At 41.9% G+C, this 20,023-nt stretch overlaps 1 protein-coding gene across 1 annotated transcript in view; it reads right to left on the reverse strand.

The window, feature by feature from the left end:
* The window catches only part of COL19A1 (collagen type XIX alpha 1 chain), a 297,565-nt gene that overhangs the window by 74,397 nt on the left and 203,145 nt on the right, over nt 1-20,023 (reverse strand). Inside the window, exon 16 of the mRNA XM_058553922.1 lies at nt 4,401-4,454. Within this exon, the coding sequence (XP_058409905.1) occupies nt 4,401-4,454 (54 nt within the window). The remainder of the gene's footprint in view (nt 1-4,400; nt 4,455-20,023) is intronic.

Here is a 20,023-nt window from a genome sequence, read left to right on the forward strand (position 1 = left end):
ATTCTGGGATGTCAGACACGTCCTCTATTCCCTCGTGGGAATGGTGAATGGAGCTCAACCTACAGTGAGGTGGGGGGAAAACTCCAGCTGCCCTCACTGCCCTGGAGCCCGTATTCTCTGGAAAGAAGGAAGGGAATGTACCTGGACATGTATAGGCTGAACCAGAGCAATTTTCTGTGGCTCAATCTAATAAAAGAGACCAAGGACATGAACCCCCTCCCGGGACATGGGGTCATTAAAAATCCCCCAGCTTAGCCCTTGGGGAACTTGCTGTAAAATACTAAGCATGACGGGACATAAAGCTAAAAAATACCCCAGGTTATCTGTTATGGGTTGAATTGTGTCCCCCTCAATTCACATGTCGACATCCTAACCCCCAGTACTTCAGGGTGTGACTTATCTAGAAATAAGGTCTTTGCTGATGTCATTAGTTAAGAAGAGGCCATAATGGAGTAGGAGGATCTCTAATTCAGTACAACCATGTCCTTATAAAAAGAAAATTTGGACACAGAGACAGCGACACAGGGAGAGCGCCATGTGAAGATAGGGGTTCTGCTGCCACAGCTGGGGAACCTCCAGGAGCCGAGAGTGCGGCCGGGACGCATCCTCTCAGAGCCTCAGAGAGAGCGCGGCCCGCTGACACTTCGTCTGGGACTCCTGGCCTTCAGAACCCTGAGATGACACGCTTCTGGTGTGTAAGCCACTCAGTTTGTGACACTTGATACAGCAGCCCTAGCAAGTTAAAATGCATGGCCTAAGTGGGCTGTGCTCTCTTGAAAATAAGACCTCAGGCTGGCTCTAAGGCCAACCTCTCAGGAAAACATCCCAGCAGCTCTAGGTGTGGTGGGCCACGGAGGGCGGGGGGCCCTGGAGAGTTCACGGTTCTCTGTAATAAAACTACCATCCAAAAATCCATGTCTGTGCCTAAATCCACGATGTTCTCCAAAGCCAGTGGCTCCTGGGACCCAAGGAGTGAGAGATAGGATTAGCACTTGAATTTTATTTCTGAATCTTCCGAGCCCAGGAGGGCAGCCTCTGGTGTCTCCGAGGAAGCCTCTGCTTCCTGTGCCATCTTTGGGTCAACTCGCTGCTGGAATATTTGATTTTGGAGGAAGATTTTCTGTCCTTTCTAGTCTGTGGATATTAAAATGAAGTTATGATTTGATAACTTGAAAGTAAAAATAGATTATTTTGCTAGCAAATTGGTTTTTTTCGATTAACAATTGGAGAAGGAAACACTGGAATTGGCTGCTGGGAGGTGGAGCATCGGTCTCCAACAGCGGAGACTGATTCACCGGGACGCCCCGGGTGTTGTGATGGAAGATAACACAACCAGGCATTCTCAACGTGGATCTTTAAAAACAGCATCAGACGTGAAATCCGCCAGCACTGGGCCTCCACAGATAACACTTGTTTCCCATCTAGAGTGTTGTAAGGGGCTCTGGATCTGATGGCTTTAGCAGTTGACAGAGCCGATCAAGTTTTTATGAAAATCCCCTGAGCTGGAAACAACGCAGAGCAGTTTGCTGGATCCTGAGCAGATTTTCCTTAAGGGGAAGACTAGGCTCAGCACTATTGCCTCTTTGCAAACGATCTTGCAGAATGGGAGCAGCTGTTTTGCAATTATTTTTGTGATGGAGAGGGAAATCTACCTTTTATTCTTTGCATCCTCCAGTGGGTGTGCAAAAGTAGCTGTGAGCACACTCCTGTAGTCTTCCGGACCTCGCTCCTTCGTCTCTCGTCCCTCACCTCCTGTCTTTCTTCCCCATTCCCGTTTTGATGCATGCAGTGAGGGGAGAGGGCTGCTTATGTTGAGTTTCTCCCTCCAATGACATGAGGAAAATTATAGGGAAAAAATCAACTCTTGTGCAGGGTCCAGATTCCTTTGCCTTTGAGGATTCCTGGGGCTCGGGAAGGAGCCCCGGGCTCTTAGTTTAGGATGAGAGGGCACGTATATGAGTAGTCTGCCACTCGTCCTCCAGGGGCGGCTGCTTCAGCAGAATCCAGGCTGCAGGACTGCTGGGGCCGCTGCAGGCTGAGGAGCTGAGGTCCGGGACTCGAGTGCACCATTACATCAATCAATGCCAATTTCAAAGGGAAGATTATTTTAACCTTGGAATGTCACTTTGTATGTCTCAATACATGGTCCATTATTTAACCTCCAGGAAAGTTTCACTCAGGCCCCCCTCTCTCTGTGTGCATATTTGCAATAGCCAGGCCACCAGCCAGCAATGAATTGCAAACTGAAACAATCTCAGCATCCAAAACCAGATGGGGTGGGGGGGGGGGCACCACCAAGTGAAAACACGCATCTTGCTCCTCATGGCACACTTGGCCCTTTCCTTTGTGAAGCTGAGGGTGAGGAGGAGGTGGTTACAATCCAGAAAGGTAGGTTGGTGGGTCCTGGGAAGGTGGGCCCGCCTCTTCCATCCACCATGGTGGGACCTCAGTGTAACAGCTCTAACTCTCTCAGAAGGAAAGAGTCAAGTCTTTCGGAAGTTACGTTCCATTAATTCCTAGATGGGTCTAAAGCCTTCTGATGCTAAACGGCTGTAATGCATCATCTGGGGAAGAAAAGCTGTGGTCTCTGCCTTTGACCAGTTATGCTCCAGCTCTGAAGTCACACCTTGAGCACCTGTGGACTAAATACCTGTGAGCCCTCATCCTCTCATGTGATAAGGAGGCTGGAGTTCCTTTAGGGGAGTCAACAGCTAAGTTCAAAGTCCAGGTTTGCTACTAGCAAGACTCTCCACTCACCTGCTCTGGTCAGCAGTTTTTTGAAACATAACCTTAAAGTTTAAAATTTTACATTCTCAACTTCAGACTCTAAAATATCAATGCTCCATATATCTTCATTTAAAGGGGAACTGACTCATCAGCAAGATAAACTATATACAGTAGTAGTGTTGGGAGACCTGTAAATATATGAGCTTTAGAAGTTTTGCAAGGAATAGCAAATATTTAAGTAGCTGAGTAGCAACTTGGTAAATTTTATACCAAGGGTGATAGTGATGTAGTGTGTTCTTCAAGTTTTTCTAACTGACACTGTGACATCACAGCCAACTCACTCTCATTATTTTGAAGCATTTATGATAAATCCCATTTTGTAACAGTAGATGTCATTACAGAAAAGCATTGTATTTTAGTTGATTAATTTTAGATGTGCTTCGCTCAGTTTTTTCACTTGTGCCAAGCCCTAATGTTTTGAAAAATGTAGTATAGGTCTATTCAGAAAATATTTAATAAGAATCATAAAATATACCCCAGACATTCTTCCTAATACAATACTCCCTGGAAAATCTAACTGAACGAGAAAATTTAAGATAGGATTACTTAGGAAGTGTAACAAACTTTTCCCACTTTTGACTTTAAATTTATCCACCACAAATTATCTAGGTCCTTATGCTGAACTTAATCTGAGAGAAGAATTGGGATTTTGAATCAATTAGCTCCTCATTTAATAAACACTTTTCGGAGCAACTGCTGTCTTCCAGGCCTCTGTGGCACAGAGTGTGTCTTGGGGATTTCTAAACAGAGAGGAATAACGGTAGTCTGAGGAATTGATAGGAAGGGAAAGCCAGAACACAGAGGACAGACACCAAGGGGAGTGTCTCCGAATACTTCTGTGTAGTGGCGCGATTACTCACCAGGCCCGTATCAACGATAAGCTACTATGTATACAAGGGACCGTGTGGAAAGAACGCCCCACGCTGAGAGATCAGCCCCAGGTATTTGGTGTTGACTGAGGACCAGCGAATGGTTTCACTCAGCTCGCGGAGTCTCTCTTCGCTGCCAGCACCCGTTCCGCTCCCTCCGCTCGGCCTCCTTGGAGAATGGGGAGCAAAACTGTCTTGCCTTTTGCCACTCGGATGCTTCCATGTCAGTATTCCATCCATCCGAACTAGAATCTAAAATCCTCGGGGAGGTTAAAAGTGGCTCCTCCCCGGAAGGCGGGGACCCCTGGTCATGACCTGTGGTCTGTCAAGGCCTGCTTGAGATTTCAGTGCAGCACCGATGGTTTTGACCAGAAATCTAGCACCTACTGTGCTACCCAGAGCTTCAAGGCAGCAAGTAATCTCTTCCTGCCCTCAGAGATTTAGATGTACGACATTATCGATGGTGAAACATGATTTCTGCAGTAATTTTTTGCATGAAATTTTGAAAACTTTGAATTAAATTTTTTTTAATTTATAATGATAATATCCTGGTTTTGTAAAAAGATGCTGTGCAAAATACCTTTTTTTGGAAACATATTTTCAGTATGGAAAGTTGTTAAGTATATGTGATTATGTTTTAAAGTCTGAGCAGTTAGGAATTAATGTATATTTTTTTCAAAAATACAACCATATAAAATGTGGTTATAGGATGTGTATATAGGATGCGAAAAAAAGAGGTCAAACCTTGTCGTAATATCCACCAAGAGTCTGTTGTACTCCTTGTATTCCAGGAGGTCCCTGTATTAGAAACAAATCAAAGATAAATATGTCAACATTTACCAAAACAGTGTGATTTTAAATAATGTGTCTAAGAACTCCTGAAATCTTATTTAAGAAAAAGAAGAGTCTGTTTAGTCAAACATTTTAATTAGCAGAGAATTACAAGGCATTAACTGATCAGGTTCCTAAAGGTATTTCTAGGTTAAACCCTGCACCAACCCAGAGGTTCCTAAGGGGGACATGTAACATTTAGCAGAAGGTTAGCCATCAGCATATTCTTAATTAAAAGGAATTGTACCATAAAACTCCTTCAGGGAGGAGGTTGTAGCTTCAGTTTATTTTTGACACTCCTTACAAGAGTTTGATCAATGTATCATAGAAATATGTGCCCACGTGTTATTAACTTAGAAAATATGGGAAAAAATACTTTTTCTATTGCTTTACTCTTTTGAATTGAGTGAAAATGGGCTGCACATGGACTTTCAGGCCAGAAAAAGATGTCTTCTCTAAAACCTCAGACTTAAGACATTTAAGTACTCGTGGTTTTCAGTTGACACAAAAATATTCATTAAGCACTATGCTGAGCTTTGGGAAGACAGGTAAGAAGACATTTGTCTGTACCCAAAACTTCCAGGAAGAGAGGATGAGAAGAGTTTTCCAAGTTTTTCAGGGATTACATTTTGGGGAGAAGCCCATAAGAAAACACAAAACTTAGCATTATTTTAAATTAAGTAGTTCAAGCCAAGAGAGAGTCAGCTATTGCAGAAAAGAGATTGCGTATTTCTTCTCTTTATCATCTTGAAAGCTCCTAGGAGGAGAGAAAATATTATAGAGGCAAAGTCCTTGACATTTTGCCTCAGAAGATAAGACAAAGAAAGATTATGATTGAGCAAACCAAACATCACTGTTAAACAAAGATGATTTTTTTAAAAAAGGAAATGAAAGCATTGAAAAGTGAACAAAAATTTTAAGGAACGACTGCTAGCTGCACTCACTGATACAGGTAACACCCCAGGTATACTGAAAAAATGAATGTTGGTTAACATTTATGACCAGTATTTCCTATGAACGGCTTGTGGCTGAAGAGCTCCTCTAACATGAAACCTCTGCACTGTGCATACAGAGGTGGAAGACACAAAGATGCAGTGATGGATGCCTGGAACAGGCTAGTGTAACTCCTGAGAAAATAATAGGCCTCACGAGAAACGGAGCTGACTATGATCAGAAAGACAAACGATGCTGTTACCTTGCTGAATAAAAGCAGAGCTAATGTCAGAAAGGAATTCTCTTGGCATTACATATTTTTCGTGTTCTTTTTCTATCAGCCAGCTTTGCGTAAAGTATTCTAGGTCACTTAGATGAAATAACGAGGAAAGCAATCACTGAGTTGGAGGTTGTTGCACAAAGTTTCTACCTAAGAAGATGCAAGTTAAAAACTCAGTCTTGAAACTCACGAGACATGAGATTCCATACACATTGATCCTTCTGCAACTGTATAATTAGGCAAGGAGAAATTTTAGATATCATATGTAGTAGCATCAACAGGTAGCTGAGGGGTATATGCATAGTACGCACTGGGTGAACGGTGAATTCCTGTTGATAACAAGGCCAGTCAGATCAAAGAAGAGTGACGTGGTGGGTAAATTTAGCTTCATATACGTTCCTCCTAGTTAAATGTGAGAGTCTTAATAATTAAGGCTTCCAAATATAGCAGAGTAATTAATAGTACCATCTCTCAAATAGAGCAGAAGAATCAATCAAATAACAATAGCAAACAGTTATATAGTGCTTATTATGGGCCAGGCATTATACCAGGGGCTTATATGGATTAACTCATCTAATCCCTACAATGACACCATGGGTATGTACCATCATTACGTCCAGTTCAAAAATACAGAGAGTGAGGGTTAGAAATTGTTAAGTGGCCCAAGGTCTCATCACAGGTAAGCGGCAGGGCTAATACTTACCGTAGGCAGCCGGGCCCAGACTCAGTTCTCATCTACTTTACTATCTTCACGTAAAAGCAGACTCTCAGCCTAAAATAATCTTTGCAGTAGTTTTCTCTCTCTCTCTCTCTCTTTTTTTGGTGAGGAAGATTAGCCCTGAGCTAACATCCATTGCCAATCCTCCTCTTTTTGCTGAGGAAGATTGGCCCTGGGCTAACATCCCTGCCCATCTTCCTCCGCTTTATACGTGGGACACCTGCCACAGCATGGCTTGATGAGCGGTGCGTAGGTTCACGCCCGGGATTGAACCTGCAAACCCTGGGCCACCAAAGTGGAGCATGTGAACTTAACCACTGTGCCACTGGGCTGACCCCTACAGCAATTTTTTTTATCATGCTGACTGTGTCCTGAGAACACTGGGTAACCACTCTTCCATGTGCTACTCAATATACTGAAATTTTAAAAAAATCAACAAAACTTGTACTTCGCACTTGGTGCAGGAGGGGAGGAAACGAGCACTGTGCCTTTAGACGTAGTCCTGCTGTACAGCTGAGAGGGGTCTCTGTCTATTCCTTGCATGTCCCATCTGTCTTCATATATTCTCAACCCATGGTAGGGAGATTATGCTTGAACATTCCAAAAAATTCCTCCCAATCCCTAACTAACTCAAAATGCAGCTTATCTTTATTTGCAGAGGTCGGGAGAGCAAGAGGTCAAAGGATATAAGAAGTGGGAGTCTTCAAAGGGGCTCTGGAAGGCAGGGAGGAAAAAGGGGCAGGGGAGGGAGCAGTGTGGCGGGGTCACATGGCACAGAGCAGGCAGCAGTGTGGACGAGAAGAGTAGGATGGTGCTGATTTTTTAAAAAACTGAGTGACAATTGGGTCTGATCTTTTACAAACTGGCTATCTGCCTGCAGCGTCCAGTTCTGTTCCATAAACATGGAATATATTCCTCATCCAGAATCCTGATCTTGCTGTTGAGCATACCATTGGGGGTGGGGTAGGAGAGCTCACTGTAGCTCTGCTGTCTAAACACAGCAGCAGGAGTGGAGCTCACTGAACACAGCCACTGGCCAGTAGAAGAGTTGGAACAATATTGTGAAGGTATCCACAAGATTAATCAGCCTATACAAGTTACCGCCACATTTTCATGTTCTGTTCTTGCCATGAAATGTCATGTCCATAAAGTGGTGCTCCAAATGGGGTCAATCCGAAGTTTTAGGCTCTACTACTTAGTCTGCTGATGAGCATTTATGATGACATCTCCTTTCCTGTTCTTCTAGTCACTGCGATACTTTGGGTACCACAAATTTCAAGTTGAATGTCACAGAGATTTATAGCTAACAGTCCACCTGCAGCCAATACTTTACACAAACCCTCCCAGAGGGCTGAGGAAACCCTGCAGCGACTGACAGAAGACCGCATCACAGAGTCCTCGGGCGGTCTACCTCCACACTGACTCCCTGGGTTGTTCTAAAACTGTCAGAAAGACACAACCTCAGTCGGTGTGGGGACAGTGACCACAGAGAAATGCTGTGCACATCAATGCCAAGAGCAACTCTGTTCACTGTTAGAGAAACAATGTCGACCTGGGGGTCTTGGAATTGGTGGCTGTCCTGAAGCCACATGCCCAGGAGATGTGCTATTTTTCTATTCTGGTGCAAAACAAGGCAAGGAGTCATTTGTTTGCAAGTTTAGCAAGAGCTGTCAGTCTTGTAGACTATCATATCCATCAATTCTGAGGAAGAAGTTAAAGACTTGTGGTAAGTGACAGGTCTCCTATACCACACAGTGTTAGTAGATGCTCCAGGGCACTTGAGAGGCACCTTCTCAGGTTTGCATTTGTAAGGACTCATCAAGGAGATGCTTGGATGACCCAGGCCAAGCGGAGAAGACAGGCCAGCTATGGAGGGCATGTCAGCCTTGGCTAACGCTCTGTGGAGCTTTACTAGGAAAACCAGTTGAAAGTTTATGAAAAGAAAAAGTATCCCAATATCTGGCTCATGATAATGACCTGCGACACGGCTATACAGAGACCATGGCTACATAACCTCTCTCTCTTATGCAGCTCTGCTTCCCCCTATCTGTTTTGGGATGGGAGACAGGGCATCTGAGTCAATGTGATGAGTGCACAATCAGAGAGCAGCTTTAAGATGCTCATGAACTCCAGGGCGACACACCTGTTCAGAGCCCAACTGCACTCATGCGTAATTATCTGCGAGGTCTATAACGCTGGTGTGGGGAGAGATCCTCATGTTGTTTCCTACCACAAAGAACCATGCCTGGTGTGACAAAGTGAAGTAAAGCTACATCCAGTCTGGGAGCATATACTCTCAGCAATAGTTTAAAGCATTTAAAAAGATAATTTTGGGCTAAAATCTTGCTAGAGGTGGAAAACAGAGAAATATCATGATGTCTGCCACCAGTGTCATCAGAAGCACAGCATGAAAATGAGGAGCTGTTTGCATTGTCATCCTCTTAGTAGATTTCGGTCTTCACTACAGGTTCCTAAAGTTTAAAAGATGGGAAGAGTTCTGTGCTAAAAACCACGTCTTCAGTCCTGGTCTTGGCTGCACTTCCACTTTTCAGCCAGTTCATGTAGTGCACTTGGCTCTAAGATCTCTGCTTTCGCCCTTCTCCTTTCCCTCAGCGTTGCTGCAAGCTCTCTGTGCAAGTCAGGGCTCGGCCTTTTGACTCAGCTCTGGCACACCTACATATTCTGAAGCGAGATCCCCACAGCTCCTCAGTTCTCGGCTCCCTCTCTGACCCTCCCTCTTGAGCTGTTTTCCATTCTCCCTTTTCTGTAAAAGCATCCTCCAGTTCTTCATAACTGCTGACTCAGCCCCCTGAGCCATCTAGGTGCCACTACCCCACGAACCACAGCTCTTCAGTCTCCTATTAGAGCTGCTTTCAGGATCCACAAACACATATTTTCAGGTTACACACAGCTGTCTTCTGGCCCTGTGGGTTTCCAATTAACTTCAGTAATGACCTTTGAAATACCAAAAACCTCTGTGAAGAAAGTTGTACTAATCAACTCTCTTCAAAACATGGAAAAATAGCTTTGCTGTAAGAACAGATCAAAAGTTTGTTATTGGAAAGTCATTTGGGCTAATTTTCAAGAAACATTTCCAATTTTGTAATGGCTAGTAGAAAAGGCAGAGATCAGTAATTATTTTTCCCTCGGTATTAAAAAAAGTATCATTTGGAAGCCTGAACTCATTCATAGGAATGGTAAGACAAAGCATATTTCAATATACAGCAATTGTTGGAAAAGCTAATGTCAGAATGAGTTTTTCTCTTATATTTATTTCTGTCTATAACATTATGTGTAACTTGGTAAAGCACATTTAGACTGATCATGGTGGCTTGTGTACAAATCTGTCATCTCAATTGGAATGAAAACTCCTTGAAGACAAGGAGTTTCCATCTTTTTTATCTTATCATAACACAGGATGTGCTACATAGTAGCTCCCCACTCCCCCAAATGTTTGCTGAATTTAATAGAGTTACAAGAAAAGTTCTGAGGGGAAAGCCAATTTCTTGCCTGCTGGTTTTGGTCTCAGTTAGAAACTGAGACCAAACAGTAGCACACTGAACAGAGGTCTTGCTGCTTCAAACTCACAAAGACAGGCCAATAGATTTAGCTTAATCTAAGAATCTGGTTATGGAACTGAAAACAAAGCTGCAGTGAGCTCTGGTCAAGTAGAAAAGAGCTTATGGATGGATTTTTGACCAGAATTACGACATAGAAAGTTGTATCTTAACTCGGAGAGAAAAATCAATAATACTCTTATGTAGAAAGTATTTGGGAAGTCATTTCCTTTTTCTTTTAAACACAGATCCTTTTATTTATCTTAAATATTTGCTCTAAATGAAATTGTTTTTCATTGTCTCTCGGGATTTAATTATGTAAGTTAAACAGTTGTAATTTTATAATGGATTATTTTTCTGAGAATGCTTCTGCTACAAATTTTTAGTGACTAAGGAGATACTCAACCCCCCCCCCCCCACTCTGCCCAAATTGCTGAAACTCTCAAACTGCAAAATACGGTTTCTGAAGCCAGGAGAAGACTCATTGAATGTTTATACTATGTTTACATTTCAACACAGAGACCTCAAGCTCTCCTTTTTGGGATTACAATGGGAAGGTGGGCCAGATAGTATGTATTACGTGAAATTTAAGGTTCCCTCGAAGGAGCTCTTGTTCCTGAAAATATCTCACCCACTTTCTGGTTTATGCCTAAAACTTCACAAAGAAAGTTTGCTTTATTTGATGCTGGGTTTTATCACCTGCTAAAATGCAAACATTACTGGGACAGGTAATCCTAATGTTTCATGTTTAGACAGCTCAGGATGATCCTAAACGTATTTTACCTATATTTTCTTGGGTGGCAGGGTGATGTGATTGCAAAATACATGATCTTATTTGATTCTCATAATAACTAAGTGAGGTGGGTATTATTATATTTTCCATCTGACATGGAAAAACTGAGAGATTTCTCCCCAAATCACACAATAAACCAATGCTAGAACCAAGTCTAAGAGTTGTCTCACTCTAATATATTCCTAGGAATCATTAATTAAAGATTTCCTGAGAGCAAGCTGGATGCAATAGAAAAGGAGAAGAGTGAGGGGATGGTGTTTGAGAAGGGACAGGAGAGGGAAGGGGCACAGAAAAGGGAGGAGGAAGATCCTTGAGAAGCCTCTTTGCCCAGACCACCGACAGGCCTTGGGCTCTCACTTTCCAGCAAGCGGGTCTGAGAAAGGGAGCTACTTCTTTGCGTCAAGTCTTCAGGTAACTTTGATTAAAGGAAGTGGGACTGAAATAGGAATAAGCTCAGGGAAAACTCAGGTTTCAGCAAATCAGAAGGACATATTTCATTCATTTGGCCAATACACAAAGACATAGAGAGCTCATCCTTAAATAGATGTTTTCAAGTGGTTTCATTCACATTGAAAATTGAATCTAACAAGTTTTTCAGGATGATGAATATAACAATGGATATATTTAGGTCAGCATTCTTGGATGGATGAAGTTTCTCTATAAAGACCCTAACAGAGGAAATAGATAGGAAGGGAGCAAAGCAGACAGAAGAGTTACAAGGGGATGATAATAAAGAATCGAACAGGTATCAACCCTTTTGCTTTAGAAATGGTAGGTGATGGACTAAATCCTGGGAAAGAAAGACAAAAATAATGAGAAGATGGCAGAGAACGATAAAATGGGCTAATGATAATAATATTAACAGATAACAATAGTTACCCTTTGAAAGTAGTGACTGTGGCAGGCACATGGATCATTGTATTTTACTCTTACAACAATCCAGTGAGGCCGGCATTACCCTTATTTTACACAAAACAGAATGTTAACCATCTTACCCAAGGTCATACAACCAGTCGACAAGAGCTAGATTTCAACCCAAGTCAGCCTGACCTCAAAGCTTTGACCTCTAACCCTTCCCTTTATCTGCCTCAAGAGGGATGACAGACAGGAAAATAAAATATCAATCATTTTAAAGCTGGCTAAAAAAATCAAACAGAGCATTCACCGGTAAGAGATCACAGGATCCCTTAATGAGATACAGAATCAATAAGGGCCAAGCAAAGAGAGCTCTGGGATGGGGTGTAGATTTGGAGGACAAGGAGAGATCAAGAGGAAAGTGACCAGAAGGGGAGGAGGGTAAGGATAAGGGAGAGGAACCACATGCAAACACAGAGAAATGGAGAAATCATGGAGGGCTTAGATTTGAGAGAGAGAAGGAGAGAGAGAATTCTGAGAGGGAAAAGGAAAGAAGTTGGCTATCTTAATCAACACCTTAAATAACATTTAAAGTTCAAGTGACACCAAATGAGGGATAAAGACTCTTAGCGTTTAGGAGATGGTGGAAGAAAAATAAAAATTAAAAAAAGCCAAAGGAGACGGAAAAAGACAAGCTAACCCAGACAGTAATATTGCTTGGGGATGATTTCAATAGGCTGCAATTCCTATGAGCATGAAATTGCAGTGAAGAACAGTTGTGGCAAAGTTTTCCCACTTAGTAGAGAAAATGAAAGACTCTTCAAATAAGACCAAAACAGTGCCATTGTATCTGTGGTGGAGGAGAGATCTGTGTACTGGCATTCTGGGGATCTGAAGTAAGTGAGACAACAATACACTGGTTTAAGCACTTGTCGAGGACATCTTCTGGGGACTTCCTCTAAAAAAGGTGATAGCAGTTTTCTTGGAAGCCAGCAGCCACACATTCATTCTTGGTGCATCTCTGGAAATCCTGAGCAGCACTGTGATCCATGATCTTCTCTTGCCTCAGCCACTGCCCTGTACAGTGGCGTATACCTGCACCACACTTGAAAGATCGATGGTTCCTAGGTGTCTCAGTCTAAGACACTGCCAGCATCCCTGGTGCAGAAGTTCAGCAGCAGTGCAATTAACAGGTGAGGGATTGCAGCAAAGGCGGCTTCTGGATCTTGAATGAGAATTTTTCACATCTGCCACTTTGGACATTTTTCAAACTCATTCCTCTGTGTATTCCAGGAAGTGCTCACTTGAGCTGGGCTCGCCTCTTCTGGCCTGCATACTGAGCTGTGTAATTGAGGGAACTCAAGCATAGGCCATTTATGGTTGTATGAATAAGCAAAATGCTCAATATGTGACCTGATTGTTTTCCAAAATTGCACAGTCTCTTGTTTTACTTGTCATTTTGGAACAGGAGTGGGAGGATGAGGCTGTGACAGTGAACGCATTCAATGGGTATAATTAACCCATTTTATAAAAGCAGATTTTCTAAATTATGCTATGAAGCTCATAAGTTTTTAACACTTTATTTCCCAAGGGAGAAAAAAAATCATTTTTAAACGAGCTTATTTTCCCTGATACCATGAAACAAATCCATCTAAGTGGTATAAAGCCCACTGCATTATTGATAGAAGGGTATTTTTGACTGATTTCCATGGCATGATGTTTAGGGAGAAAACAATTCTTCCCCTAATGCTGCAATTCTGCTTACCCATCCACACAACATTTCATACTCATCTCTCCCCCGTGCGTCCTGCAGAAGGAACGAGGTTATTTGTCAGCTTCCTGCAATAGAGGGGGCAGCAGGAACCCCCAGAGAGCCTCTCGGCCCCACAGAAGCAACATCATTGACCCAACGCAAGGTGAGAAAAGCCACAGGGACGTGAAAACTAGCAAGAATGGGTACGTGTAAAACAAATTGCTTGTATCCAGTGGTGTCCCCAAAAGCTCACCACCAACAAAACCTACACCTGAGGAACAGCTGTGCCGCCACCCCCTTGTCTGACTTCAGGAATCTCTCAGTGCACCACCCAAACCAGGAGGGAAGCGGCTTTCACAGCCTGCACCCATCGATGCTCTGAGTTTCCGTTTACTGTAATTAAGTGATAACGTTCCCTCTCTTTAAAAGCGCTGGTAGAACGACAACGCTTCCTGTGCAGAGAAAATGCGATTTCCAAGGCAAACTGCCGGGACTTAACCAGGCTGACGGCCCTGGCTTGTACGCTGCCAAGTTACACAGAGGCCAAGTGCACGTGCAGAATAGAATCGAATAGTTGCGGACATTCTGGACAGCTCCAGAAAAAAGCAAAATGAGCAATCTGTAGGTTTTATTTTGGGGTGATTGTAGTCTCCACTTTCAACTCAAATGTGTGACATTAAGGTTTCTCTTTGATCTACTGGTCGTACTAATGATAAATCTGCAAATAACAATTCTTGGCTCAACTAAACCCCCTGGGTACAGAGGCCACACTCAGGGAAGTTCTAGAAAAAATACTTAATGACTTCATTTTTGAAACACTTAGCCCCATTCTACAAAGGATTTCAGGCAAAGGAGAAGATACTGACACTCTAGGCCAGTGAAGAAGGAATTAGTGATATTAACCTTTGCTAATCCCATAGGATGGTTTTTGTGTTTCTTAAAATAAATTTACAGTATGTCAAGCATGCTGAAAAGTATAGAAGATAAAATGATAAATCCCCATGAATCCACAATCCAATGTTGTCAGATCCTCACCATTTGCCATATTTGCTTCAGATCTTTTTACTTTTTCACGAAATTACAGACAGAGCTGAAGCCCCTTCAAGTCTTATTTTCTACCAAATTTCCTTCCATGTTTCAGGTCCCTCAGAGAATGCTGAGAACTTGTTGCTTCTCTAGTTGCATAACTTTTTTAGTCTTTCCTCTGACCAACATAGGCTGTAGTTGTGCAGAGAACACCCACTGCATGGATCCAGCTAAGCCCTCACTTCCCAAGGCCCAGAGGTTTCTTCCTGTTAAAATGGAGATAACCTTTTCTTGCCTACCTCCTAGAGTTATATGGTGGTAAAACTAAATACGAGATGGAGATACTTTTGGAAACTGTATCATCAAACACAAACTACAAGATTATTTAGCTTTCTGAATGTATTCTCAAAGGCCAATCAGATCTATTAAAACCTTAATGTTTGCCCACCACAAAGAAATGGTGATTAATCCATGCACTGGCCCAACTAACGACAACTTTGGTGACCACATCAAGGATTTCAAGTATTCTGCCCCATCCTTGCTCTATGTGACGCAGGTCAATTCAGATGTCCTAACAGCTGGTTTCATCAACAAGACCCCAGATGAAAAAAGTAGTCAGTGGCTGTAAGAAGATAAAATCCTCTTCCTCCAGACTGTAGTTATAATTAGTAAGAAATTTAGGAAGTCAGAAAGTGGCTAATAATGTCCCCCAACTGCTGTTCCTAGGGAGAGAAAAGGAGCAGTAACTGGGGAATCGAACCCAAGTACTAGTTTCCACATTCTTAGCCTGCTACCCCGCTGCCTCTCACGCAGGACTGCAGACTCTGTGGCCACACAAGGTGACACTGGAATTTTAACAATGTTGGCAACAGCTGTCTTGTCTGGGACCATGACCCCAGTGGGGGACAAGTGGCAGTAAAAATGATTAACTGGCCACGTCTCCATTTTATAGGTCTTACGTGTCTTTATTTTTAAATCTGAGGAAGTCTTATTTTTATTAAGAAATGAAATTGCTATTCCCATTGACTCAAGGAAATGGTTAGGTTCATTTTCTCAGGAGATCTTATCATTATGGTACACAGCCTTTCGTCATTTAATAGAGCACAGAGTCTAAGGTTCTTTGCTGAAAGGAGAATGGGAAACATGACAAACCCTGGTCAGGTCAAGGCTTCCAGAAGGGACGCTGAGAATATGAACTGGATTCCCATTGAGACGTGGTGAGGCTCAAAATGCATGTAGGTGTCTTAACAAGAAAGAAAAGGTTTTAATCTGACACGTTTTGTCATCCACCTTATTCAGCAGTCCAAAATGCGTCTGGGGCGCTAACTTATTTTCGAGGTGGGCCTCGTCACAGGCTGAAAACAAAAGCTCTGCACCTTGAGTTCTCAGTGCATAGTAAACAAAGTTGGAGATGGTAGACATAAAAGTTGGGGAGAGTGATGGACAACGGGGTGCAGGTGTAGGAAGGCATTAGCTCTAAGGTGTTTTGATTGTTAGAACTGTTCATCTGACCCCATCATAGCCTATGGGAAAGGAAGCCTCAGATCTAGCTGCGGGGAAAATGAAAAGACTGACTTCTCTCCATCTTTAGTGAAAAGTGTGATATCCACTGGATTCAGGCAAGACTGAAATTAAATGGGCTACTATCAAAGTTTTGTCAGTTTTCTTGTTTTCTCCCAGCAAACAAGTCTACTCCCTGTCTATGTAAAGTCTAAAAGCGATGTGCTAAAAATGATATTTCCTTTAGCATTATCAGTAAGAATAATAATATCATCACATCAAAATAAAAATCTAACCACTTAGATAAAAATACACATACTAAGACTTTCAAAAGGGAGGTGTGACTGGTTGATTATTTTCCTTGCCACTTACACCCCCTCCCCCCACGCTTCTGCTCTCATGAGGCCCTGCATGATATAAGCCACTCAGCTCCAAAATCCTTCCTGGTACTACTTCTCTCCTAGCTCCTTTATGTTTATTGGATACCTCAAGCTCTTTCTTACCTCAGGCTCTTTGCATGTCCTGGTCTTTCTGGTTGGGCAGTTCTTGCTCTGGCCCTCAAATGGTTACCTCCTTCCCAAGTGATGTCGTGTAGATGCTCAGAGATGTCACCTGGACCACTTTAACTAGGGTAACAACTCTTCTTTCCAAATCACTCTCGCAGAACCCAGTTTATTCCCCACAGCACCTCACACTAGACTGAAACCGTTCTGTCTCTGAAATTGCTTATGAACCACTGCTCCCCCTCCCACACAACAGAGTGCAGTTACCGAAGGGAGAGACCTTGTCGGCAGTTTGTCTGTTGCTACGTGTTTTTAATTCCCTGCATACTCAGTGTTTGTAATAGTGATTAACACGTGGTAGATGGTTAGTAAGTATTTGTTGAATAAACAAATTCAATTTCAGACCCTAAATTTACTCTGTTAACTGTGGACACTGCTGTATAACCATCATCTTCAGGACTGTGTGATGACTCATACTTTAAAGGTGAAAGAGGTTCTTCTACACCAAAGTTAGAGCTAAAATAGAAATAATATGGTTGTATACCGTTTAAGTCATATTATTTTAGAAAAGAACCATCAATTCCATTGGAGTCAGCTCTCACAAAATTAACACTGTAGAGTTTTATCAGCACTTTACAATAGATGGGCATTTTAGAGATCCATGAGCTAAGGGCATCAAATTGACATTGAAAATGACTGCCGATGAAATAGCATTTGTATTTAAAATACAGAATAAGCAGAAAATACAACAAATTCCTGGAAATAAATATTGAAAATCACGTGGATTTATCGTTAAGTCTCAAACACTGAAAAATTTCCATACCTTGGACATCTTCCAAAAGGCTGTGAAGTATCATTCTCTGCCTACAGCTTTTCCAGTGGAAACAGTAGAGGGAGCTGCTGCCCCATGTTACAAATTTCTTGAATTTCTGTTTTCAACATAAATTGCTGTGTACTGAAATATGACACATTTGAGCCCACTGCTCAATTCTCATACTGCAATAATAAAACAATGCACAAAAACAATACCAGAAAAAAAATGAACGGAAATCAAAAGCCCTCTCTGTAAGAAAGAAATAATAACACATTTTAAAATTAATGTGGTTTTTAATAAATGCCTGTACAGTGATGATGAATGAGGAGTAGAGTTAATGTCAGATGGCTGTGCTAATACATACTTCCTTTAATGGCTCATTAGTTAAATTCTCCTGCTCTGCCTCATTTCCAGCTGCCTTCCTCTAGAATACCAGAATACTTTGAAATAAACTAAGGCATTTCAAGTCTTGAGACCTTTCAAGTCTCATTATCACAACACAAGGCCACTACGTTCCATTGCTTATGCTACTTAGATAATTGGAAGGCTTCAAAGAAAAGAGAAATTTTTATTAGAGTGTGAGGGATTGTAGCTGAGATTTAGAGAACATTCCAACTAATAAAATGCAACAGCTCAGATCATGGATGAACAAGTCCCACGAGCAAGGAAGAGGCTGTAAATCAGAGGAGAGAAAACATCACTGAATACTTAGACCTGGTTGTTACTGTTACCTGGTGGCGATACTTTGTAGCTCTTCATGAGTATATTTACATATCTAGAATAACTATTCCATCTGCAGAGCATGAGCTCTCTCGTTTTACCAATTCATTGAAAGACATTCAAATTTTTGTTAACTGGATTTGGGGAAATTTGTAAAAGGAAAAAAATGTGTTGTTTCAATTACAGATTCAAGACAATCTCTTCCGTCTACAATACTGTATGTGTGAACGTATGTTCAGAACAGTAGTAATGGGATTTAAGTTATATTTAGATAGAGCTTTTAATTTACAAGCAAGTTCTTTTACGTATATGGCATTTGATCCTCCCAGCAACCATGGGAAGTAGGGGAGGCAGTTACTATCATTGCAAATTTACAGAGAAGGAAAGTGAGACGTGGAAACAGCAAGTGAATTGTCTGAGGGCACGCTAGTGAGGAGAAGCATCAGGTTCCTCACAGTCTTCTTACACTATCCCACTGTCCTGAGGGACACAGTGCCAGAAATTACAGTGGAAAAATCAAACCACGTTCTGCATATGACGATGAAGTGAGGCTGATCCTAGTCACATTGTACACTAGGAGCTGGTCTTCCCCACCTGGGGTCTCGTAGAATAAGGTGGGTTTAGGGCTCAGCCCCTGGCTCCCCCATTAGTGTGGTCTTGGGCAGGTTATGCACGTTTCTAAGCATCCTCACCCCACCGTAAAATTAGGATACTTCCTCCTCCTCACGATAGTCGTGAGGGTCCCTGAGGCAGCGGCAGTGGAGCACCTAGAGCAGACTAGTGCCGTCATGAACTCTCCCCGTCCACCCCTCACCTCTGCCCTGTTTCCTCAGGAGCTAGTTGATTTCCTTCCCCACCCAGATGCTGAGTCCTCTCATGCCTCCTCTCTGCAAAACTGCTCTCGACCATCATCTCGGAGGATTTTCAGGTACTGTCGGTCCAAGACAGCTAGCTCTACTTACTGGTTTCCCTCAAAACAAGACGGCAGACAGTACTGGGGGAATTGGGAGCTTTTTCCTTTGTGTAGGTGAGATCAGCTCTGCTTGTTAACAGGAAATTGGACCCAATATTTTATAAGAAATATGTTCATCATAAAGGGATGTGGGTGGTTCTGTCAACCAGTATATTTGCTCCTCAATTACAAGCATCCTGATTAAGAATAATTTTATTACATGCAGATTATATGTGTGTAAATTTCAACTAAAGATTTCCCTCAAAGAGAGGAGAAAATGCTGTTGAATATGGGAGCTAAATTGGAGTAATATATATGGCTTTGACGAAACACTGATTCATAAAGACAATTTAATAACATTAGTTCAATAGATCTATTTTTAGTAAATATTCCATTATTAGAAAACTTTTTTCCTAGGAAATATACTCGCTCAGGGGGAAAAAGGTTGTCCTTCCATAAATAAATATATATTTTGTGTATATACACAAACACACTCACTAAATGGAAAGTTGTGGGAAATTATTCCTTGTAAACAACTTATCTTTTTGCTACAAATATTTCTTAAGAAAGTGAGAAAATACAAATTTGGCTTCAGAACAAAGAATTACAAGCAGAAGGATTGATTAAAATGTTTCTTTGTTTGAGTTGCTTTGGGCCATTTGAGACTTCTTTTAGTTCTATTTTTTAAAATCTTCATTGACACTCCCTTAAATAACATCACCACATTTGATTCAGGGAACATGTCTAAAGTGCTGAAGGGAAGAGATTTTCTTGAAGAAATTGAGCCAAGTATGCTGTTATCAAACGATTCATGTCTCCTGATAACTCCTATTTCTTGTTCTTTTCAGACAATCATACTGATGAGAATACATTTTCTTCGCCTAATTTTTCTAAAGGCTAATCACTCAAACATACATGCTAAAATTATATAAATTATTCACTAATTTTGAAGGAAATTACGTGTTATTTGATTACTGTTTGATAGAGAGAAAATTAATATTTTTAAATATTTCACGTTGTTGAAGAAATTCTAACATGTGCTTTAGGAATCTCACCTGCCAGCCTCTAGGGTGAGCCATCCACCATCTCCCCATCTCCCCATCTCAGGTGGGACTTCAGCCCCACCGACCTT

Source organism: Diceros bicornis, chromosome 14 (genome assembly GCF_020826845.1).
Source record: "Diceros bicornis minor isolate mBicDic1 chromosome 14, mDicBic1.mat.cur, whole genome shotgun sequence".
Classification (NCBI taxonomy): Eukaryota; Metazoa; Chordata; class Mammalia; order Perissodactyla; family Rhinocerotidae; genus Diceros; species Diceros bicornis.